General features: G+C 45.3%; 1 protein-coding gene across 3 annotated transcripts in view; it reads left to right on the forward strand.

Moving 5' to 3' along the window:
* lhpp (phospholysine phosphohistidine inorganic pyrophosphate phosphatase) overlaps positions 1-20,409 on the forward strand; it is a 21,712-nt gene extending 1,303 nt beyond the window's left edge. For 2 of the 3 annotated variants that reach the window (XM_076999842.1, XM_076999840.1), the window contains 6 exons: positions 840-1,027; positions 1,460-1,613; positions 1,912-1,975; positions 2,396-2,488; positions 2,735-2,826; positions 3,808-4,134. In XM_076999842.1, the coding sequence (XP_076855957.1) occupies positions 925-1,027; positions 1,460-1,613; positions 1,912-1,975; positions 2,396-2,488; positions 2,735-2,826; positions 3,808-3,994 (693 nt within the window). In that variant the 5' untranslated portion in view covers positions 840-924 and the 3' untranslated portion in view covers positions 3,995-4,134. Of the gene's footprint in view, positions 1-839; positions 1,028-1,459; positions 1,614-1,911; positions 1,976-2,395; positions 2,489-2,734; positions 2,827-3,807; positions 4,135-20,246 lie in introns of those variants that run through there. The other variant, XM_076999841.1, reaches the window with a different exon arrangement.
* Positions 20,410-25,048: the final 4,639 nt, after the last annotated feature.

Consider the following 25,048-nt stretch of genomic DNA (forward strand, 5'->3'; position numbering starts at 1 on the left):
CCACGCGGCAATGTCGCCATAAGGCAGATTTTGCCCCGCGCATGCGTGTCGAAACAAATCCAAAACTCAGGGGTGCAGATGGAAATTCTGAAGTGAGGGGGACCAAGCTATACAATATATATCTACAAGTTGTAGATGCTAGATTTCGGATGGGGTCAATATAAATCTGGAGGGGACATGTCCCCCCCCGTCCCCAGTGCCATCTGCGCCCCTGCCAAAACTGAAATACTATCTAGCTTAAGTTATATAACTAGAGCTATGTCTGTGCACATGTACCACTGAGCAATCGGGTTGTTTATTTATTTATATGACGTGCATTAATGTACTTTGTCTAAAATACATTACAGTAAAACAAGTCATCTCAGTCCTATATTTTCTTTTGTAACGTCATCTTCAAGATAAATATTGCACTTTGGAGAGTCAGAGCAGTGCACAGTGTTACCCCTGGTCCAATACGCCTGATAAAATTTTAGGTATATCCTATCATTAAATTTATGTTGTCAAAACATACAAAAACACCCAGTGTTATTATTTGGCCGTGGGCTCTGCTTCTAAGCCTTGGTTTCTCCGAAGATCCCACACTGTAGAGTTTGACCAGAATCATAACTTGTTCATCAAGAGCCTCGATCTGTAAATCCATTTATGTAAAGCTGCGTTGTGTTGTAAAACAAAAATGAATTGTAATTGAATTGAATGAGCTGAATGGTAGTCAGGTGAAACACTTAACTGTGCTGTCAGTGGCTCTTCAAGTTTCACATTTGCTGAAGGCTTATGGTGATTATATTGTAACGGTATAAAGGACAGTCGCGAGTCTTTATACTTCCTTATCTATACTGCAGACTAAAGGCTTCTGACCTGCAGCTCCGTTTTTGCACCAATGAGACGCAGGCAACCCGGGAAAGGTTTGTAGCGAAGCTCCGTCGTATGGGCTTCGAGATCGACATCACCGAGGTATTCTCACCTGCCCCCGCAGTAGTGGCTGTCCTAAAAGAACGCGGTCTTCGGCCCCACCTGCTGGTGCACGATGGTATAACAAGCACTGTCAAAACATCACACTGCTTTCTGTGAGAATTTCTCACCCTGATCGTGTCAAATGTTAGACTTCTCCCGAGGTTTGCTGACGTTACTTTCAAGTAATGTTAGACGCGTGAACGTAGAGAAGCAAATAGTGCTAAACGCTGTTCTCTGTGGAGGGTGTGTGCAAGACGTCTTAATATTACTTTTAGATGTGTAAATAATGAATCATTTACGTTTCACCAAGTACACAGTAAATTCCCAATTAATCTAAACTTCATTGTTTTATTAATAAATGCATATTAGTTTTGTTTTACAATACAGTAAATGTTCAGTTGTGTAAAAATAAAACATTGTGAAACACCATTAGTTACGGATATAACATGCCAGATATTTGGTTGATAAGTAAAGTGTGTGTGCGCATGTGTGTGTGTCTTCATTGCAGATGTGGTACCAGAGTTTGACAGTGTAGACCAGGATAATCCAAACTGCGTGGTTCTTGGAGATGCTGCAGACAACTTCTCCTATCAGAACATGAATTCAGCATTCCGTGTTCTGATTGGACTGCAGAAGCCAGTGCTGTTCTCAATGGGCAGAGGGTAGGCCAATCACAGCGCACAGCACTACTAAACTCTGTCTAATGTCAGAATTCAGGCTCACATGTTTAATGGAAAGTGAGCGCTCAGACTTACCTGGGCTCTCCTTACTTTAGCTTTGCACTTTAACTGTGCTGTTTGTATAGTATGTGACCGGGAACATAAGTGAAATGTATTCAGAATGAAAACTGAATCATGGCATTTCCCCTGTCACACACTCACCATTCATGTGCTAACCTGAACCGCCACTGAAAATTCTGGAAAATCCATGACTGATCTTTAAACCTCCATTCTCTTCTAGTCGCTACTATAAGGAGACGGATGGCCTGAAGCTGGATGTTGGTGTTTATATGAAAGCTCTGGAGGTGATTATGATTGTGCATCTGCTTCAGTTTACACAATAGTCTCCATCCCACATGCTGCTGGGAAAGCCTGGGTATATGTGTATCATAACACTGAGCACACCAGCACTGTTTACCCTAAAGGATTATGTGTATTGCCCAAACCTGTAAGCCACAGGTACACAAGCAGACGCCTGCAGTTAGCATGGGGGCCCTCCCATAAGCCCAGCCGTACAGAGCGCCCTGTTTTATTCTCGTGCAGGAGAATTTTAATTATTCTAAAAAAAACAGATTGTGATGTGAAAGGAAAGATCTTTGTTTGGTATTTGTGTGGTTTAAAGAATGACCTTTGTATTCATTTGCTGACATTCTCTTGCTGTGAGCAGGTATGTATGAGTACATTAATTGTGTGTGTGTGTGTGTGTGTGTGTGTGTGTGTTACAGTATGCATGCGATTTAGAGGCAGAAGTAGTGGGGAAACCTGCCCCCATGTTCTTTAACAGTGTTCTGAGTGACATGGGTATCCAGCCTCATGAGGTAAGACAGAGACACACAGCAGAGTTAAATATATTAAATCACCAATACAGTGAAAGACACTGGTCTTAAATGTGTTTGATAAGATAAAGTATTTTCTATATGTGCTTCTAAATATGTACCAGATTGGCAACTATATGGCACTATACATAAGGCCATTGTGGATGTAATTTTTTAATCTTCCTTGATTCTCTCTCTCTTTCTCTCTCTCATTCTCTCTCTCTTTCCTTGTCTATCTCTAACTCTAAGGCACTAATGATTGGTGATGATCTTGTGAATGATATCGGAGGAGCCCAAAAATGTGGTATGAAGGGACTTCAGGTCAGGACAGGAAAATACAGGTTTGTACTCATTCTGAGAGTGCAGTTCACCTTATCCCAACTGCAGGCCTAAACCGCCACACATGACACACCTTTTTGCTTTGCTTATTTTAACATGCCTGGTGAGCAGTTTACTGCCCAGAAACACTTGGATAGTTATTCCACTGTTCTCAATTGAACCAATAGAGGGCACCAAAGGCCAATGCTTGAACATGGTGTGAGAACCAGTACAGATATCTGAGAATAGTTGTCCCTTGGGTTCCGTGTAAATAGCGAAACATATGGCTGCCCATTCAGGCAGAGAGAATGAGCTAGGTATGGAGAAAAAAGAGGGAGAGAGAAGGGGAAGTGTGAGGAGGGTGAGAGTGCGTGTGTGAGAGGGAAAGCACCTGGCCTGTTCTCTTTGTGTTGTTTTTTGAGTTTAATCCCTGAAGAGTGTGTGCATGCGTATGTGAGACAACCTGGTGAATGTGTGAGCCTTGAACACTGTTTTGTAAACCAAGGGACCAGTGCTTGTGTAATGGAGTGTGAGATAGAGCACTATGACCTACGCAAACGTGAGGTGTGTGTGTGCAGGTTTTATTAGCTCACTTTTATTAGCCCACGTTTATTTAGGACTTTGTTAAGGGAATGTTCACAAAATGACTACTTCAGCTCCAGAATAGATAGATAGATACACAGACACACACACTGACATGCACACAGATACATACACAGACACACACACTTACATATACACATACAGTGACATGCACACAGATACATACACAGACACACACACATGCACACAGATACACAGCTACAGTGGTTGAGTCAGTATCACATGCATCCTTTGATTCATTTACATATTCCCTGAATTATCTCCATTGTCAGCTTTGCATGGATTTTTTTCATGGTCAACAACACTGACCACAATAGACACTAACAAAATGTAACCTAAAAAAGTGTGTGTCTGTGTCTGTGTGTCTGTGTCTGTGTGTGTGTGTGTGAGTGTGTGTGTAGCCAGACTGGTCTTTGTTCATCAGGGCTTTTTGGCGGGTTTAGGAGCCATCTGGAAATAAGCCTATTATGTCATCCACCGCCTGACCAATCCCATCACTACTTCAGTTTTCACCCAATCAAATCCCTTCAGTCCCTTTCAGATGTAAATGTAGTCCATACAATTGACTATATGTTATTTGCAATATAGCAAGATACCTTTCTAGTCTGAACATTAAAAATGTTTGCACCTAAAAAAGATTTAGATATATTGTGCAGGCCCCATCTTGAAATCCATAATACAGAATGATGTTAAAAATGTACACACAAGATTATAATCTGTGTAAGAGAGATGTGTCTGGTTATCATTTAATCCCTGACACCTTTTCCCTCTAACTTGGATTTCACTTGGGTTTGGGCAGAAAATGTTTATGCTGAGACGTTGAAGTGTCTGTTTTCACACTGTCTGCATACATTCAGGCGTCACTGTGGTTTACACCACCCTTCAGGGACTCTGCACCAGTAAAACCCCACATCTCTTTGTGACCGAGATTAGCTTTAGTAAAGTTAGTTAACAGTAACACTAGGTTGGACTCCACACTGCATTGGAGTCCGTAGCTCTGCAGGAAGTGGTGCCGTTCTCCTCTGAGAAGATGTTTCATCAGTTTCACACATGTACAAACATTTGGAATTCAGTTCATGAACTACATCTTGAGAGACAGATAAAATAAGAATGAGAGAGAGGGGCGGAGACAGAGAGGGGCGGAGACAGAGAGGGTGTGGACAATCTGCTAGGCCTGTATATATGGGCATATAAAGTCTCATAAATACTAGTGATTTATGCTGTGTGCCTGCCAGACAGTGAATAGCATGTGGGGTCTGCACCCAGCATTTGATTCACTAACTTATATTCCCCTCTCTCCATGGACACACTATTAAATTACACGCGCACAGACACGCTCGCACAATAATCTGTGTGATGGTGAAATGAATGCAGACATTTTGCACTTATATCCACACTCACATGCCCGATTTCCTTTCTCTCACACACACCATGTGCTTGTATTAAAGGTTCAGTGGTGCCAGAACCGGCCCCATGTGTCCACTCCTGTGTGTGTGTGTGTGTGTGTGTGTGTGTGTGTGTGTGTGTGTGTGTGTGTGTGTGTGTGTTGCTGCAGAGAATGGCTAGTCTGTGTAAACGCATCCATGGGTTTTACGAGGTTACTGCGAGCACTGCGTATCACGAGTGAACTGGGGTCTCCTAACACGAGCTTGCACGGGGAAACGCACACCGAAGCATCAAGCTGCGTGATGTCATCGCCCTCTGAGCAGTGCCAGTGCTGTTTGGCTATGAAACGAGGAAGGGGGGGGCCTTCAGGCTGGTGAACACTTCTGGTTTACAACAGGGTTTACTGGCTGATGGTTTCAGAAACCTTTAAGCAGTGTGCCTTCTCATTGACTTGTGCAAGACGATGTCTGTTTTCCTTAATTTGAAAATCGTAAAGCTCCTTTACAGCTGTAGTTTTTCGCTCACATGGCTGTTACACACAGCCACACGTAAGTGTGCTTTCAGCGTTTGTGCTCCTGAAGCTGCTTGTGTCCAATAAACTCCTGCAGAGATTCCGTTCCTCCTCGTGATGAGATAGAAGGGTTTTGGTGACACTGTAGAGTTTATTATGACATTTGAACTGTACATACCAGGATGATGACACTAATTCAGCCTTTTTCTAAATGAGGGGCTTTATTATGTGTAAGGTGATGATATGACACAGGCAGCCTGTTTCTCCAGATCTAGTACATCTTTAATGGAGCAAACACATATTTTCGGCATGTTTCACATTTTTTTAAACAGTAATGATAGGTTTGCCTCCAAACTAGGATCCAGAGTAAAAAAGAGCATAGAACAGGGAATATGTCAAAATTGTATAAGTGCAAGCTTAACCTTTGACCCTTGGTCACTTGCTGTCCTTACTCCATTTATAGCTCTGCTGACATGAGGTGGTGTGGACATGGCTTGAACGCTGTCTCTGGCTTACACCACACAGTCCGTTCCTGCTAATGTAAATATGGAGGACGTGGTGTTTGTGCGAAGCTTCAAACCACTCGAGAGGTTTCGAGCCGCGTTCTGGCTCTGCGAAGCTGGCCATGACAGGGTGCGATGGAAAGCTCTGTGGGATATTTGGATAAGAAACACAGCTGTTGCCACGGCAGCCAAACGCTGACCTGGCCCGGCTGTCCGGGAGACCCACTGGGGTTTCGCTTCAAAGAGCACAGAGGGCAGGATTAGAAACACGGATGCAGATTCAGAAATGGAGATCTTTTCTCTTTTCTTTCAGTGAGGCTTATTTGGTGAGGCAGGGTCAAACAAACTTTCTCACGCACGCACGCACACACACACACACACACACACACACACACACACACACACACACAGTCATACTGAGATTGGTGGCCAAAATATGTAAAGTTATTCAATCCACCAGTTTTGATCTTTAAAACAGAACATGAAGGTCTCCAGTCTGTAGATTAAAACACAAGATATTCTCAGTTGTTGAACTGCATGTATTCATAAGCCACATTAACAGTGTTTAATGTGTGCAGTGCCTTAACTAAGTCACAATCGGTAATATAATGGACGTACATCAGTGAATGTTAAGACAGGTCATAAAAAGCTTTCAGTTAGTTATGAACTCTCACTTCATAGTCAATGCCTTAGTCAGCATCTGCAATATCATTTTTTAGCGATAGTTATTATGAGTGCATTAAGACATCTGCCTCAACTAGACTAGCTGGTCAGACTACACTAGTGTTGTTTTCGTCCTCGCTGACAGTATCTTCTTCCAAAGCAAAGCAATAATTCAGCAAAATATGACTGACGTCAAGGAAAGAAGAATTCAAACGATTAGGCAGCAAAAGATTTTGATGTTGTGTAGGAATGGTGGTATTTTACCCAGGTTACACTAAGATCTTTCTTCCCATCTATGCCCCTGTTGTGTGTGTGTGTGTGTGTGTGTGTGTGTGTGTGTGTGTGTGTGTGTGTGTGTGTGTGTGTGTGTGTGTGTGTGTGTGTTTAAAGCCCGCATAGTGTGTGCACTTCAACCTTGCCCTGATGGCTCTTTGAGATTTTGCTCACTCTGAGAACAAAAGCAACTGGGGGCTAATCGCTAACCGCAAATCGCTGTAATGGCAACCACAGAATCCTGAAGGCTCTTTCCTGCAATGCAGAGATGAGCGAGATCTGCCTCCAAACGAGAATCCACTTTCCCATAGCGAGCTTTAACAAGCTCCCCCATTAAGGCATACGTCCCTTGGGACTCTTAATGCAGAGGGGATTTTTAAAGTGAGCTAAACAAAGATGAGACTGCTTTAAAGTGAAACACTTGAATCTGAGCCCACGTTTATCCACCATTTCGTGGTCTGAGACCAGGTTGACCTCTTTCCAAATGATTGAAACCCATTAGGATGTGAGCAGTAAGACGTGATCCTACATTAGATCTCTTGAAAGGTTCATTAATTGGGTATCTTGATTGGTGATTGTTGTTGATCAGTGTTAATGTGGTGTCTGGTGCTGAATGTGGATCCAAGTATTGCTGATCTTGGGTTAGGCCCTACGTGTTGTGCGAGCGACGATTTCTGTATTGTAGAAAAAACGTTTGAGTTTGATTTATGGTATCGTTTTTTTGTGTGTTTTTCAGTTAGGTCATGGGAGATGAGGTTCAGTTATCAAATTAGAGTTTCTAATGAGTGGCTGTTTGGAGCCTGATGTCGCAGTGAGACGGAGGGGGTCAGTGTGTCGCTGGGTCCCCCTACTGAGCCCCGCCTCTCATCTTCCAGAGCCTGCTTCAGCACAGCAGTACGCTCACAGGATGTCACGCTTTGAAGCACTGTTGGGGGAAGTCCTTCTGGTGCTCTGATCTGAGAACAGCCGGAGTGCCTCTCACTTCAGTTGAGATGGTGGGGCTGCATTTGGAAATGGCTGACCTGGGATCCATGTGAGGAGGCAGGTTCTCCCCAGAACCTTTGAAGCCCTGCGAGAGTGGCTTGGAAAAGCCTCTTTGGGAGGTGAACTTTACCTGCTCAAATGGCAGGGGTGACTGCTTCATGAGAGGGTCTGAGCCGGTGCCGCCATGCTACATGCAATTACCTTCCCCAAACAGTTTCTACTCTCCACTGACTGGAACAAGGAAATGGGACGTGGCCAGAGCTGGATTGCTCTGGGTCTTCTGCTGGGTCACACATTCTCCCATGACCACATGTTTCACAGACACAGAGAGAGAAGTCCCAGATTTACCAGCAGACGCTGTTCATCAGGAATTGTCATAGTGACATCCAAAAAGAGTGTATGAAAAGCGGTTTAGAGAATCTAGAGCTATCAGTCCAAGATGACGGCTTACAACATGACCATGAAGCATGGTTCTAGACTCCATCTGGATGATGGCCACGTCTGGTCTCTCATGTTAAGACCAATCCACCTGGCCTACATTTACCCAGTGCTTACTGCCTCTATCTGGTCTTCAGTGACTATCCTGTCTGGACAGGTGGTGCAGGGAATGGTTTGTGTCCATTGTTCAAAGACCTCCGTCCCTCCTAATCCTCTTCTACCGTTTGTCTCCTTGTCTTGTTGCTCTCTTCACCGTACCTTCCCCATCTCTCCCAGACGTCTGGAGTTCGCTTGAACAAGAAGTACCTGCAGCGCTGGTTTGAGGGCACTGTAGCAGTACCTAAAACCACTGCTGATACATCCTCACTCAACAGCTGCCAGGCGGGAGAGAGGAAGAGAAAAAACCAAAATAACGTACGTCTTTTGTAGCATCTTTAGTGTGTGCGGACACTCTGATACAACCACCAATTACGGAACTGTTAATGGTTCCCTTTTCTCTGTTTCTCCAAGCTGAGGAAGATCACAACGTACTTTACAATTTACACCAGCATAGAAAGTAAAATCCTTTCTTCCGAGCCATCACAATCTGCACTCTGTCCAACGAATATGAAGAATTCCTTCTAGTGTACACCTGTAATTACCACCCAGCGTAGCCCGGCTGTGCGTCAGGGCCGCACCGGGGTCTTTGCTGGCTTCGCGGAGAAGTGAAGCACATTTGCCGTGAGCCACACTTGCACCTGCATGCTAGCGGATGGCGCTCTCCCGCTGTCGGTTGAGAGTACCTTTACGTTACTCTGCTCTCTCTGTCTCGGAGACGCAAGTTCGTCTGGGGGAGGAACGTCATGTGCTCCTCAGGCAGGGATTGTGCAGACCAAACACTCCTTGCAGCTCTTTTGTCGGGGGGGAAAGATGAGCCATGCCTGTCTCGCATGCCTGGTCCCTCAGACGCTTCAGCCTACAGCTATGTTCTCCCACCGCCCCACCCTCCCTTGGCCCACGACTGTCTGTACGCGATCTGAACACACACACAGAGAAATGGGCATGTCAGCAGAAAAAGGAAATATAAGAAAGGAGTCTGAAAGATGATGGGGAAGAAAAGCACTGGGACATGTGTAAACAGTTTGAGGGATAACGTTCGCCTTCCTTTACGTATGTAGCTATATAAGGAGGTTTTCATTGTGCAAGGCCACAGAAATGTTTTTGTGCTTGAGGTCCTCTTGAAGTCATTGTTCAGACGTGAAGTGCTCTGGACTCAGTAAATGTGCTGTTACTGTAGGCAACATTCCACAGGAACACACCTGTGTTTGTTCAGTTCTCTCTCCCACTCAGACATTCTTGAATGCGAGTAAAACCCTTTTTGTGTAGGCAACTATTAATTTGCAACATTAAATGCTATGCCTCTAATCTCCCAGCATGCTCTAACGGGTCCTCTGGGGGCAGCTTGTAGATCACCTGTTCATAAAGCACCTTCAGTCTTGGAGCAGCAGACTTGATATTGAATATCTCCGCTCCACATCTCTGCTAATCATGCTCATTATGTGTAATACAGCAAAACTGGTGCAGATCTTTTGGTACTTTAGCTTTTAATGGTAAACGCCAAACTGGGTCTGGAGTATTGCTGATTCAGATAAACTGTATACTGGTGTGATCATACTAATCTGATTAATCAGTTTTCCACAAATTTTCCACAAACAAACTGTCACGCATGAGGTGTTTCCTGTATGCAGGACACAGGCCTACAGGCTTCACTGAGAAAACAAAAATATATGTTGGACTATCCTTCATCTGGGCCTCATGCAAATCAGTGAACACCTGGGGCAGTGTGTGTGTGTGTGTGTGTGTGTGTGTGTGTGTGTGTGTGTGTGTGTGTGTGTGTGTGTGTGTGTGTGTGTGTGTGTGTGTGGCAGTGTGTGGGAGGTCTGTTCTTACCTCAAGTTCCCTGTTCTCTATCTGTTTCAAAAGACTCGGATGACTGCCACACTGTATGACCCACTACTGGCTTTCACCCAGACACCACATTTCTGTGCTTCTGTTTGAACTCTTTTACACTTGTATGGTAACATTGCTAATAGCAAGTCAGAGTTGTACAAGTATTCTAGGACATGAGTGTTGTAGAACTATCTTAGAATTACTAGCAGAGAGTATTATAAGGCTTTTAGATAGAGTGGGCATGAGCACTGCTGTTAGAAGATGCAGATGTAATGTCACCATGTCCTCATTGACACCTTAATAAGAGGTAGATGACTGTTGTTGCCATTGGACACAGTAAAAATGGACAACTCTGAGAAGTATTTTGTGTTTGTGTGAGTATGTCCTGAAACAAACATTGGTAGAACTGGATGCTATACTGTGACAGAAGGCTAGTGTCATTGTGCTCTTAATGCTGGATCTGCATAATGTGACCTGTTTTTACAGTTACAATAGAATAGTGTTTATAAGACTACAATATGAATAAATCCTACAAGCCTTGTTTAATTGCGTAGCCTTGTGAGAACATGGGTAAGACAGACTCACCAAAGTAACTTTTGTGATCAAATGCTTGGGTACGTGAGAGGGTGGACTGATCCTGGACCAGCCATAAGATGCATGATAAATCCAGCGTTTTAGCCTGTAGAGATTTTTAGATGGTCCCTTCTGAGTTTTCTTGTCTTTAATCAGCGGTGGTATGTCACGTCTGTCACTTTCCAAAGAGTCACACATTATATTCTGTAATGCACTGCAGCTTTTCAAGACCACTGATGTTAAACATAAACACGTGGTTCAGTTTGCCTGCTGCACGTATGTGAACCGAAGGGTACAGCACTTGGGTTAACAACACACGCCATTACAGAGTGTAGCTGATGGGGCTACTCGGAGCAGGACGCTAGCACTTAGGCTGCTGGGTTGATGTAACATTTATCAACCACAACCACAAGCAAAGGCTGATGCATGCACTTCTGTATCACAAACTTTCTGTTTCTGTAATGCAATGATGCCGTTGGTTGCAATGGCACAGAACACATAGGGCTGTCGTTTAATTAAAGTACAACAATAGAACATAAAAAATTAACGGCAAAGACACACACTGACAGGTGTCTTGTATGCAGTGAATATCCATCACCTTAAAATATGGGAAACCCAGACGGGGAAACCCATGGGAAACCCATCTAATCTTGGAGAAAGACATGGAGCATAGGCCCCGAGCTCTGGTCAACGTCTGGACCAAGATTATGATGATTAAGCCCCACCTGAACAGGACCGTTTCAAAAATGGATCCAGATTATAGTGATGAAACTTCAATTGAACAGGACCGTGAATTATACTGATGAAATCTGACCTGAACGTGATGGTGAAACACCTGATCCTGGATTATACTGAAGAAACCAGACCTGAACATGACAGTGGCAAACCTGGATCCAGATTATATTAATGAAACCCATCTGAACAGGACTGTGACAACCCCCTATTTCTCTCTTTTAGTCAAGGGAAACATAGATAACTAATTCGACTGTGTGAACATTTAACAAGTTAATTCAGGGAAATACACACAGAGCTCTCAACAACAACAACGGAGGAGGAGGAAAAGAGAGAGATATCTCTCTCAAACAACAACAACGGAGGAGGAGGAAAAGAGAGAGATTTCCAGGCAGTCTGCACATTCTGTTTCTCAGCCATTCGCAAGGTCACTCGGCTCTAGGGCCTTTTCTCATCGCAGTGTCAGCTCATTTGGCAGCTGTGAAACCATGCAGTGGTGCTTTATGGAAGGAAACCTACCTTCCCACAGCTGCTCCTGCCCACATTACCGGAACTAGCGCGAGAACTGCCACTGATGCGTTAAAGATCGCATGCAGTCCAGAGAGGCTTCGGTGTCACTGCTCCTCATACTGTCCACTGAACATTTCTAGTTCTAGAGGGTTAAATCTAATGCACAATTCGAATACTTGTAGTTTGGGTCATCAGGTGATAATTCAACCTGATGTGTTGGAGCAGAGCAGATGTGTTGGCCATGCAGGGCTGAAATGGCTCACGTTCTAGGTTCAGCTTAAAAGGATGTGTTTGGTTTTCTAAAATGTCTGAAATGAAATTGAAGTTGTCTGCAATCAATCCATGTTGTACATTTGGGATCCAGGTGTACTCTGAGAAGTATATGCAGTGGAACTCAACCCTGACCCAAATGACAACTATGGGGCCTCCCACAAGGAACTGTAGATCTAAGTACTGGGCCTAGAACTGCTGCACCCTGAAGATAATGTAGCTTTTGCCATATGGAAGTAACATTCCTTAGACATTTAATGCTAAGATGCGATAGCATTTTAAGAGAATACATTTGTGTATTCAGCAGAAGAGCAGGAACTCTTACTGTTTGGGCAACATTGATCTCGCATACTACAAAAATGAAAATACCTTTACACAATTATGGATGTGCTGTAGGAATTACCATGGAACTTGAAGACTAAGTGACTGTGCGTGTGTGTGTCTGTGTGCTGATTCATGGATGTCTCACTTGCAAATAAAGTTCCATGGATGTGGGTGAGGTGATACTGAAACAAAACACCACTTTAGTTTGTTGTTCTTTCTTCATTCCAACCCAGACCAATGCGTCACCAGCACCAAAAATACACTCATTGTGTGTCAGGGCCGCCTGTTTGTAGGTCCACAAATGGACGGATGTGGAGGAAAGGAGGGGATGTCAGAGAGGAAGAGCGATAGAGAAAGAGAGAGAGAGAGAGAGGCCACTGAGGTCACCTGCGCTCTAGAAACGCTCTAGACAATTAACCGTGTCTGACAGCAAGAGTTCCAGTATCACTCTGGATGGTGTCTGGCTTCTGTTGTGCCTGCTCAGAGGAACTGCCTCTTCCTTTTACACACGCCTACTGACATGTTCTTCTCCAAGCTTATGTTCATCCATACACAACTGCAATAACAGCGACTTGGCACAAAAGAAACTCTCTTCACATCCTTTCAGATAGAGCATGTGCTGTTTGTAGATGGTCTATATTTAATGCCTATAGTTTAGTTGAGAATAAGTAATCTGACAAATGTAGACTCTTTGCTTTTGATTGGCAGTTGGCAGTGTTGTAGAATGCTGGTTGTGCTGCCTGAGAATTCTGGAAAGTGACGTTTACAAATATACTAGAATCTAAACGTCCTTGTGCATTGAAGTGACTTACAGTGTTTTCACCAAGGTTAAGGGCTGCTGTTCTGTGTGGAGTGAAGATAAATTTACTGTGATGCACAACCTTGAGGGGTTTATTGCTTTTATAAAATGGCTACAAGATGCATCAGTGTTCAATAAATAATTACATTTATGATTAATAAAAATGTAAGTAAACAAAAGGTTTGGATGGTTTTTAATATATCATCAAATTAATATATTATGTATGAGGAATACAAATTTTAATAAACAGTTCTTCCACTCTTCTTCTTCATTTGTTAACAGTACTTTGTGGTTGCCAAGAAACATAAGGAGTTGAATAGTTTTTAATACCCTGGCACACTAACACAGAGCTGAGTTGATGTGGTCGAGGATTTCACAATGACTTCAAATGTAACTCAGCCAGTCTGTTTTCAAAACTGGAAGTCTTCATTTTAATAATCTGTAATTAACTGCTGTAGCTCTGTGTTCCAACTCCAGCTTGTGCCTTCCTACGTTTACCATGTCATCCCTCCGTTTCAGTCTTTCTATAGCTTACACATTAAAGAACTGTAAGTGATTATTAAAGCTGTTGCTTTTTTTTTACAAACAGTAAAAAGCCTAAACAACATGTTGAACAGATAAGAACAGCAACAACCCTCCAAACATCTGCTTAAAATGGTGAAATGTTATTGGAACTGTTGGGAAGTGAGTTTCAGGCCTTTCCTCATATTTTCGTTTTGATGGGCCAAACTTCCCTAGGAAGTAGAGAGGCATCACCTCTCCTCACACGCCAGTCTGTTCTTCTGTGTGGTGTTATTTTTGGGTTACTTGAACAACATACCTGTTCTTCTACCTTGCTTAAGAGTGAAACTAAATGGAGAGAGATGGGGTTGGGTGGATGGCACTAACCCAACAGAACCCTAACCGTCCCCACACCTCTCCATATCTCCTTTTGTTATTGTATACTACATCCAAAATAACAAACCAACAGATCTGTGATGTATGAGAGAATGACAAAATAGATGATATCAGCATTTCAGAGTAAGTGGAAGTGTATAATGGGGTCTAATTGGCACTTCTTGCTGCTAAGTACTAAGTATTCTGATGTGTGTGACATGCGTGCTGGAGATGTCCATGTGTTGAATTTGGCCATTTGTTTTAGTTCTTAAGGCAGTGCTGTTCTCCCTACAGTGTTGTAATAGGGTGGGAGACAGAGAGATTACCATTTCAAAGATAATTGTGTGTGCTCATTGTACGCACGATTGTTCGTGGGAGACGACTCCCCCGAAACAAAGACACGTCGGCACTCCAGCGTCTATCCACAGTGATAAATGGATCTCTGGAGCGTTGCAAGAACACCATCGCAGGGTGGCACATCTTCCTGGTCGAAGTGCACATGGCCCGCACTTGGGCCTGATTCTCCTCACACTCGCTCACCTGCCACCAATCCTTCGTCATGCATTACAGAATCAACATCATCTTGCGTGTTAGGCTGCAGAACAATACTTAGTTATTGCTACACCTACGTTTAGGGACACTGATTAACAAACTCCTACCTGTAACGTCGAAATTAACTGAACATTTAAACGACTGAATAAAGACAAGAGCAATGCTTGGATCTGATTGGTTGCCACAGTTCAGGTCCAAGACACAAATGTTCATTCTCCCTACCTGGCTGAACTAAAGCCAACAGGCAGAAAGACGTCAAATCAACTTGGGTTATGCAAAAATTTACTTTTTGAACTTTGCACTTGAAATGATACAACTTATATTATTTGTGCTTCTATATGTCCGTATAAAAGGCGGAGCTCTGAAACTGAGGTCATCTGCAGGGAGCAACTGGCTGGTCTCCCACCTCTGCTCTGCTGGGCACGTCTTCTCGTCTCTTTTATGCTATGCTGACTGTCTCGGTACGATGGGAAAGAGATCAGAGTGAGATGTGTCCACAGGAAACAGATTTCAGATCAGCGGTTAGAAGCTGTTCTCCTTCAGCCGTGTCATTACACTGGCTGCTCCGCCTGTCCCAGGGGTGTAGTCACATCCACCACCTCTAAAAATACCATAGTGCATCTTTACAGCGAGAAGGAGGATGATGATGATGGAAGCAACCTCACAGAACTCCTCCCCCTTCGTTCTACCTTTCTTTCTGTCTGTCTGTCTTACTCTCTCTTCCAGCTTCATCCTTTTCTTTCCCTCCCTATTTGTGATCTCTCTCATTCATGTCTGTGTCTGAATCCCTTTCTTTCCAGGAATGCCCGTGTCTCCCTGGGCCTCATAATCTCACGGATTTATTCATCTGAGTTCTGAATCATATCATATTCTCAGCCTGAAGGCCGAGATCACCCTTGGTGACCTAGAAGCAACACACACACACACACACACACACACACACACACACACACACACACACACACACACACACACACACACACACACACACACACGGAGAGGGCAGGAAAGGGATTTATGTTCTATCTCTGGTGCATGCTTGAATAGTGTACTGCTGTTGAGTTGCAGATCCCATGGGGCTTTAGGGGGTAATTTAGTGAGGTTTAGTCTAACTCCTACACGCTGTAGAAGATAACAAAGAAGTGTGTGTGTGTGTGTGTGTGTGTGTGTGTGTGTGTGTGTGTGTGTGTGTGTGTGTGTGTGTGTGAGTGGCAGTAGTGATGATAACAGCACTAAAAACATTTAGCGTTTTTATGCGAGTTAGTTTTGCCATATTTGCCTACTCAGCGTGACCGTCATATCTGCCTGTCAGGGGTTCAGTAGTCTTTCCTGGGCTTGCTTCTCTCGTGCAAGTGTTCTTTATCTGAGCTTTGTGTGCCTGCATGTGGGTGTGTGTGTGTGGGTGTGTGTGTGTGTGTGTGTGAGTGGGTGCGGGAGAGAATAACAGCAACTTTTTAGGCCTTTGCTCCCTCTCACTGAGGCGGAAGAGCCATATTACACCCTCTCATGTTCCTATGATACCATGATAATGAGAGCAATCATGAATGCATCAGACAAACACAGAAGGACAGGGAGACAGACAGACAGGGAGACAGACAGACAGGGAGACAGGGAGGGGATCTGGAGCCATTATAGTGGAGCTGGACCCATCTGACCTGTTTAGAATTGGTAGTTTATGTCTAGGTTATTGTCAGTAGTTAAAAAGGAAGAAAAGGCCCATATGAACAGGCTCTTTGGCCCAGACGAAGAGGGTCTTTGTGAGTGCAGGTCTTATCATTCCTGACCTGCTGTGATGCTGGAACAAAGTAGCAAAGCTGACCAATGTAACAGTGTCAGTTTAGAGCTGAACTTTGTTTAGTTTGATTAGATTCAAATCGGGTTAAGATCAAAGGTTGGGTGCATCCAAGATATCGCTAAAAGGTCGCTGTAATTTCAAAAAGGTTCAACTTAAAATGCACTTTTTTTTTTTTAGATTTTGCCTGCAAAATTAAGACCCACACACACACACGAACACACAATCAAACATAGTTGCCCTCAAGAGTAGTTGATGATGGTCAGATCTTTGTTTACTGTCTTGCAGGCTGTGCATGCTGGACAGTATAAAACATTGCAATTATACAACCCGCTGAGAGATTCTTAAGCTCAGTTTGTGTGTCCTGATCTTAGCACTGTTGTTATAGTGAAAATGTAGAAGGCAAAACCACTTAAATCTTAAGTCTTAAATCTTAAGTCCTGGTCTAATCTGCTCCATTATAAAATCCCATCTGGTAGGTTTGTGACTCACCAATTACACACACAGATACCTAGCAACCTGGTGTAAGGAAACACTCTAGTCATTAGTGTGAGGGCTTTAGGACCCAGGGATGCACACTGCAATCAAAGGATCCTCTGGCCCCACTGATGCCTGCACATGACACCCCTAAAGACATGTTTAATAGGTCAAAAGGTCAGGATGGGGCAGGATTCTGTACATCTGCCTCCGTCAGCTAATAGAGCAGTGTTTCTCAGCCCAGGAGCCCAGGAGTCTGGAGATGTCCAGACTGTACACCAGGAATCTGTGTATACTGTGGAGCTCCCTGGTTTGAGCTCCATAATCTCATGTCTGGTGCCTTCCCAGTCTGCTAGAAGCACATACACTACTGGTTGGGAACATTACGCATTTCAGTGGAACCCCTCTGATACTCAGCTTTCTTCCAAATAGCTCAGCCATGTTTTTGCAAGCACACACACACACACACACACACACAAACACACACATATACACACACACTGCTCAGTTTACACCAGAGAACTAAACCCATCACAGGGGAGCAGAAGCGGCACCAGGGCGTGACCTGCAGAATGAACGCACTCCTTCCTCCTTATGCGTCCATCTCTTCATCTCTCCCTCTCTCCTTTTTCTCTCGGTCTCTCACGCTTTCTCATTCCTCTACAAAGCCTCTTTGTTCTGCTGGTCACGGACGTTACAGTCACTCGGCCTCAAAAGCAGAGGACGTGTGTGTGTGTGTGTGTGTGTGTGTGTGTGAGTGTGTGTATGTGTGCACGTTGGCCTGTACACCTTCCCTGGTATTGATATTCCAGTGACCTACAACATACACACGTGCACACACACATGCAAGTGGCATTACTTCAGTAGTAACAGTAGATGCATTGTGTTGAATTTTGCATGGTCACATTGACTTGGTTACCCCTCTATTATTCATGTGCAGTAGAGAAGAGAGACTAAGATAACACACACATACATATACACAGGCACAGACGCTCAGGTAAACATGCAACATTTGGGAGTGTGTCTAGATGATCCTGCTGACTCTAAGCTTTAATGTGGAGATGACAGTCTTCACCAATAGTCACCAAGTGATTCTGGATTCAGGTGTGTGTGTGTGTGTGTGTGTGTCTTTAGCCAGATTCCAGCGAGTCTGTGACTAGAAATAGAGTTAAAGAGACATAACATTATCTATTAGGAAAGGGTTCATGTAACCCCTGACACACACACACACACACACACACACACACATTTCCTTTCTCTGTGTCTGTATTGTGTGGCACAGGTTGGCACAGGGCATGACTGATGTCCCTCTAAAAAAACACGACAAAGAAAGGCCATATGGAGGAAAACTCCATACACACATAGTCTAATAAATGCACACACAAACACACACACAGCTCCCCTCTCATCCCTTACATCACACAAAGACACACAGAGCCTTATAGCTACTCTTTTATCTCTCTTCCACACATACTGACACACACACACACACGCACACACACACAGTGGGGATCTTTGGGTTCTTTGTGCCCGATTCCTTCTCTCGAAGGTTCATTAGCATGTGTCAATGTGCAAATCTTCTCATCTGATTGGGCAGGAAGAGGTTTGTGTGTGCCCTAATTGGATACGGTGCCAAGCTTGTCCCGCCTACTCTGCCAACTGATTACACACTGCTATCACATCCATCAGAGAAGAACAATGACACGCCCCTCACAGTACACTCATACACATGCACATAAGGCAGTCGCACGCATATGCTCACACACACACACACACACACACACACACACACACACACACTCACTCACACGCACGCGGCCATGCCTCATGATTCTGCAGAGTGTGCAGGAAACAGACGATCACCAAGTGACTTCATATCCTCTCCCTCCTTCTGTGTGCTGGGCTTGGAGATCCGTTATATAGATGTTTATATTTTTTGTGAAATTGCAAAGATGTCTGAGAGAGTGAGTGAGAAACAGAGCTAATGTTAGAAATCAGACTCACTATTCACAAAGTTATTCACTTGAAGCAGACACCTTGATGTCAGCAGCCTAAACAATAGAAGGAAAACAAATAGCTTTACATGACTTTCTGCAGCTCCCTCAATTACACACACACACACACACACACACACACACACACACACACACACAGAAGGAATGTCTTTGTTATCTCAGCCTACTGCGTCCACACAAATGCACCCAGTAGGATGGCTTTGTGCGCAACGTGAGGAGCAAACACAAACCCACACACTCTCCACGCATCACACACCATTAAACACACACTGCTCATATACTGCACAAACATTTTTGCTCTTTTGAGGATATGAATAGCGATACACACCCTCTGTCTCTTCCTCCTTCTCTGTCTCTCACTTATTCTTCCATCTGACTTTGTGAAGTAGATCAGCACTATATAAAGCACTTCATTAAAGTTGTGCGTGCTGCAACAGTGCTTATGTGTTGCAACATTGCACAACACAGTGGTTCCACCAGGACACATCAAAGAGGCAGTGCTAAACCCCAGAGGTGACGACTCCAGATTGTTCTGTGCAGGGTTTAGATGTGGGGGTTAAATACAGCCCTGCAGTGTTCTGACTGAATTCAGGTGCTTTTGTCGGTTGGCATGAATCAATTATATATTGGGCAGTTTTTGTTTTTTTTCTGTATAATGTGCTGTGGTGGCTATTTTGCTGTGTAAGATCCTTCCTTTGTATAATCAGAATCAAATCAGACCCCTCCTCTGCTTAATCAGACTTGCTAATGGGTCTGATAGCATCAGAGCCCTCCACCCTCATGTTTACCGATGGCTGTGTGTGTTTGGAATGTGCAGATTATGGGTGCATGCTCAATTTCCTGTGTCCCCTTTAAACACACACACACACACACACACACACACACACACACACACACACACACACACACACACACACACACACACACACACAGGAATCAGCCCTGGCAGTTTACTACATGGCTGAGGTTCAGTGAACCGACATTGCATTTTGTATTTGCTTTAGTCATAATATTTTAAGCTCTTATACATTTCCTGTTACATATTGAGCCAATTTTAAACACGTTGCCTTGTCTTTCCATAAAGATCAATTTTCAGTACATTTTCCATTTAATCCAGGCCAAGTGACGGAAAGGGAGGGCTTAAGATATTAATGGTATAAGTATGTGAAAACTCCACTTACTCTCACTAGAGTTTCTTTCCCTGTGTGTGTGTGTGTGTGTGTGTGTGTGTAGGCCAAGTGACGAGAGACACCCTACAGTGTCTGCTGATGGATACGTGGACAACCTTGCCGCTGCTGTCGACGCTATACTGAAGCATCGCGGCTAGCAGTGTCTCTGCAGACTGACCCTGGACCTGCTGGGAGAACCTCAACCGTACATGTTCTGAGCCTGGGAGGTGTGGTGTGGGAGGTGTGGGAGATGTGGTGTGGGAGGTGTGGGAGGTGTGGTGTGGAAGGTGTGGGAGGCGTGGTGTGGGAGGTGTGGTGTGGAAGGTGTGGGAGGTGTGGTGTGGAAGGTGTGGGAGGTGTGGTGTGGAAGGTGTGGTGTGGAAGGTGTGGGAGGCGTGGTGTGGGAGGTGTGGTGTGGAAGGTGTGGGAGGTGTGGTGTGGGAGATGTGGTGTGGGAGGTGTGGGAGGTGTGGTGTGGAAGGTGTGGGAGGTGTGGTGTGGAAGGTGTGGTGTGGAAGGTGTGGGAGGCGTGGTGTGGGAGGTGTGGTGTGGAAGGTGTGGGAGGTGTGGTGTGGAAGGTGTGGTGTGGAAGGTGTGGGAGGTGTGGTGTGGGAGGTGTGGGGGGTGTGGTGTGGGAGGCGTGGTGTGGGAGGTGTGGTGTGGAAGGTGTGGTGTGGAAGGTGTGGGAGGCGTGGTGTGGGAGGTGTGGGAGGCGTGGTGTGGGAGGTGTGGTGTGGGAGGTGTGGGAGGCGTGGTGTGGAAGGTGTGGGAGGTGTGGGGGGTGTGGTGTGGGAGGTGTGGTGTGGGAGGTGTGGTGTGGGAGGTGTGGTGTGGAAGGTGTGGTGTGGAAGGTGTGGGAGGCGTGGTGTGGGAGGTGTGGTGTGGGAGGTGTGGGGGGTGTGGTGTGGGAGGCGTGGTGTGGGAGGTGTGGTGTGGGAGGCGTGGTGTGGGAGGTGTTGGAGGTGTGGGAGGCGATCCCTGAGCTCTTCGTGAGCAGAGTCAGCTCTTCTGGAGCAAAACATGAACATGTGCAGATTGTGGGATAAGCAGCGTGTGAGAAATACTAACAGTATAGCGTTAACTTTAAGACATAGGGGGCCCTTCAGACACACACAGGATTATACGCATGTTTTTTAATGCCTTAAAGGAGAACCGGGTGAAAACAATTTGGCTTCACTTGTCGTCCACGTTGGACACAGAAAGGGCGTCTGAGTGCTCTAGTGCGTCATCTCTAAGAGGGAGCGTGGTGGAGCAGTAAAACAGCCACACTGTCCCTTGTGCTGCAGATGGTTTTACCAGGCCGGCATGAGAAGAATGTGCTCTGAACAGGCTACACTTCGTCCACATTTGCTTCTGTTCATTCAGTGCAAGCTGGCAATGTGTGAAAGGCAGATCAGACACAAGGGTGAAGTCTGAAAAGAAACTGCGTCAAGGCCTTGAGTGTGTGTGTGTGTGTGTGTGTGTGTAAAATAAGTCTCCCTTAAGCCTAAAACTGCTAACCCTAGAGTTTACATGGAAGCAGCAACCTCTGTTTTGGTAAGGCCAGATGGCGTATGTGGGAAGCTAGGTGTGGATGTGTGTGTTGGGTGGAGGTGCAGACAGGAGAGTGCATTAGGACGAGGGACGCCCACTTACTACAGCAGGCTCCTTATTTCACTGCAAAAAAAAACAGAAACTTGAAAACTGCTGTATCATTACCACGTGCTGACAACTCTGTAACAGAATAAATGTGTTTAAGCGGTCGTAGCCGTTGTGAATTCTGCTCCCAGAATCGGCCTATGGTTCCCCGTGAACGCAACATGAGAACGCTTCCACATACAGGGGTCTCCAGCCAAATGCTGATGTATGACTAGACCTTTCTTCTCCAAAAAGATCACGCGTGCATGGGCACGAAAGGGCAAGGGCGTGGGCGTCCTGTCGCTCTCGGAGCTCTTCGCCTGCGTTTCTTACACCTTCGTGCTGTGGGATCTCGGTCGTGGTGTGACATTCACGGTCCAGAGCACATTTTGTTAATGTTGGTGTTTTGCGAGCCCTCTCAAGGCTGAACAGTCAAAATTTCACACACTGGTAAAAGTGCACATGTGGATAGTATGGGGACATACAGGGTTTCAGTCTACACACCCTTCTGTGTTTGCCTGAAAATTTATGTTTCGTTTAATAACTAATAACTTTCATATCAAACCAAGGCCACCCGATAACATAATATAAAGTACTGGGAGTTGAATTTACGATTTTTAATATCAGCCACTCAGCAAAATTCAAGGTTATTGGACCATTTATCCAAAGTGCATTTGTGCACCTAAAAGTTAATACAGTTGTTCAGGGGGCAAAATGTTCTGGTGACATACGCTTTGTTTTGAAGGGTCTTCTCCACTGAGCACGCTCCCGCTTCCAGAGGAGTTAATCTGAGAGTCCATGACAGTCTCACGGGACTATAATAATGTGGCTCTTCCAGCGAGAGCTGAAGTCATGGCACCTTATTACCAGTCTACACCAATGACACACGGGATCTGGCCGACCCAGGAAGGAGAGAAGACCAGGCAGCATAGCAGTGCTAGCAAACACTCACACTTAAAGCGGTTTTCAAGATGGAACACAAAGCTACTTGTCACTTCAGACTTATAGAGTGTGTACTTCTAGAACGCTGGGGGGGGGGCTGAAACGCAGGGCTGAGAACACTTGCCATGTATGAGTGGTTACAAATTCCAGATCCGGATTTGAGAATTTGGAGTCTTTGTATACACACATCAGTCTCAGTTAAACTATAACCAAGATACAAACCCCAGACATCTCTAATGCGTTACCCTCATGTACACCCCCCCCCCTCCCTGGACACTGGATATATTGTACATGTCCTTGTGGTCTCCATCTCTTGGCTTTCACTTTTCTTAAACAAACACATCATTATGTCATTTCCTGTTCATGCTGACTGAAGCCTCTGGGACAGGACAGGAAGCCGTTCGTGTTTTGCAGGAATGAACCCTTCTCTGACATCACCTTGTTTACAGAGAACCCTGTTTCCACGGCAATCCAAGCCCACTGATTATTACCTTGCCAGCTGGGTTTTTCCTAGGCAGAATTCCTGATGGATCATGCCAAACCTCGAGGAACCATTGGCTTCCCAAAGCCCTCTGTCCTCAGAACACATACCACAGCTACTTCAAAGGCTGGATTCCCCAACTTCTCAACTCCTAAACACACACCACTTACACACACATACACACAGTCTGTCTCACTTATACACACTAATCTCATCTCACCAAGCCTGTATCCCCTGGACACTTCCTGTCAAGCAGGAAATGTGTGTTGGAGGTGTGATCATCCGACTGTACTGCATACGCATACACAGTCCACACCTGCAATAGGGAGAGGCAGGTAATCCATGGCAACGCAGTATTTTGTCTGGCAAACTGTCACTACGTTCACGGTCTCGGACGTCTGCATGTTTGAGGTGGGCATGTCCAATAAACTGATGCCCCATTCTATCCGATGCCGATGTCAGATATTTCTCCCCCTCTTTCTGTCCAGTGGTGAGTTGTGGTAGTGGGAGTCAGAGATTCCAGCACTTCTGATCCAGGAGTTACCTCTGCCCCTCCCCCACTCACTGAGGCTTCTCTCTTCACACTGCAGTCCCCCTCCAACTGGACCAGGCAGTAGGCTCGCTTCTGGGGACTCGGCTGGTAGTGGCACCACTGACCTCATGTCTCCTCTGACCAGGTGGCCCTTCGAGACCTCAGTCGCCCGAGATGTAGCGCAGAAGACTGCAGTACAGGGGTGGGCAACAGTGCCACAGAGAGACTCTCCATTCAAACACAACACCGTTCACTGGAAACCAGTATGCTTAAGAAAGCTGACCCCTAAACAACAACCATTACTCTACGTGGGTTGGTTTCTCCAACACGGGTTAACTGAGAATTTAAATACTTGACCTTTTTGTCTAGAACTACAACACTACAGAACCCTAAGGGACCCTGCATGTAGTGCACAGAACGCCTGCTGGTGTATCCAGTGTGCTGTTTTAAAATAGGCTGTTCTTCAGCAGGCATCATCTGGGATAACAGAGTGGGAGTGAAAAGGAATTAATCTGGGTCTCCGTGGGGGGCTGAGTCTTAAATCACACACAGAAGGCTTCCTCCCTACTCCCTAGGTGGGCATTGTGTCTAAGAAGCAGGATAAATGTGTTCTTAGTGCAGAGTAGGACATCGTTTGGTGCTCACCCAAGACATGATCTTACGAGTTCGTCCAAACCATGTAGGAGAGGAGGGTCTACAGCAGCTCATTGGAGATTAAATTAGCCGAGAGAGAGGGAAAAAAGACAGCTTTCAAGCCTGATCCGTCTCCCTTTCTGTTTTTCTCTTGGGGATGTCAGATTTCCTTCTGTAAGGCAATACCATCCAGGTCCTCGGTTCACACCCTTTCACTCTACAGTTGGCCCTCAAATGTAACAGATTAAGAGCAAGACACAGAGGCAGTGGTGTACGCGTAGTGTGCACTAGTCGCAACAGCTGCTGAGTTTTAAGAGCTCAAAGCATTTGCAGCACCAAAGCTGAAGGAACAGAAAGCAGCATGGCTAAAAAAACAGCCTCCCCTACACACCCACCACTCAGACGCACAACCTCCCCTACACACCCACAGATGCACAACCTCCCCTACACACCCACCACTCAGACGCACAACCTCCCCTACACACCCACCACTCAGACGCACAACCTCCCCTACACACCCACCACTCAGACGCACAACCTCCCCTACACACCCAGACGCACAACCTCCCCTACACACCCACCACTCAGACGCACAACCTCCCCTACACACCCAGACGCACAACCTCCCCTATACACCCATAGACACAACCTTCCCTACACA

The sequence above is a fragment of the Brachyhypopomus gauderio genome, chromosome 3 (assembly GCF_052324685.1).
Source record: "Brachyhypopomus gauderio isolate BG-103 chromosome 3, BGAUD_0.2, whole genome shotgun sequence".
In the NCBI taxonomy this organism is placed as follows: Eukaryota; Metazoa; Chordata; class Actinopteri; order Gymnotiformes; family Hypopomidae; genus Brachyhypopomus; species Brachyhypopomus gauderio.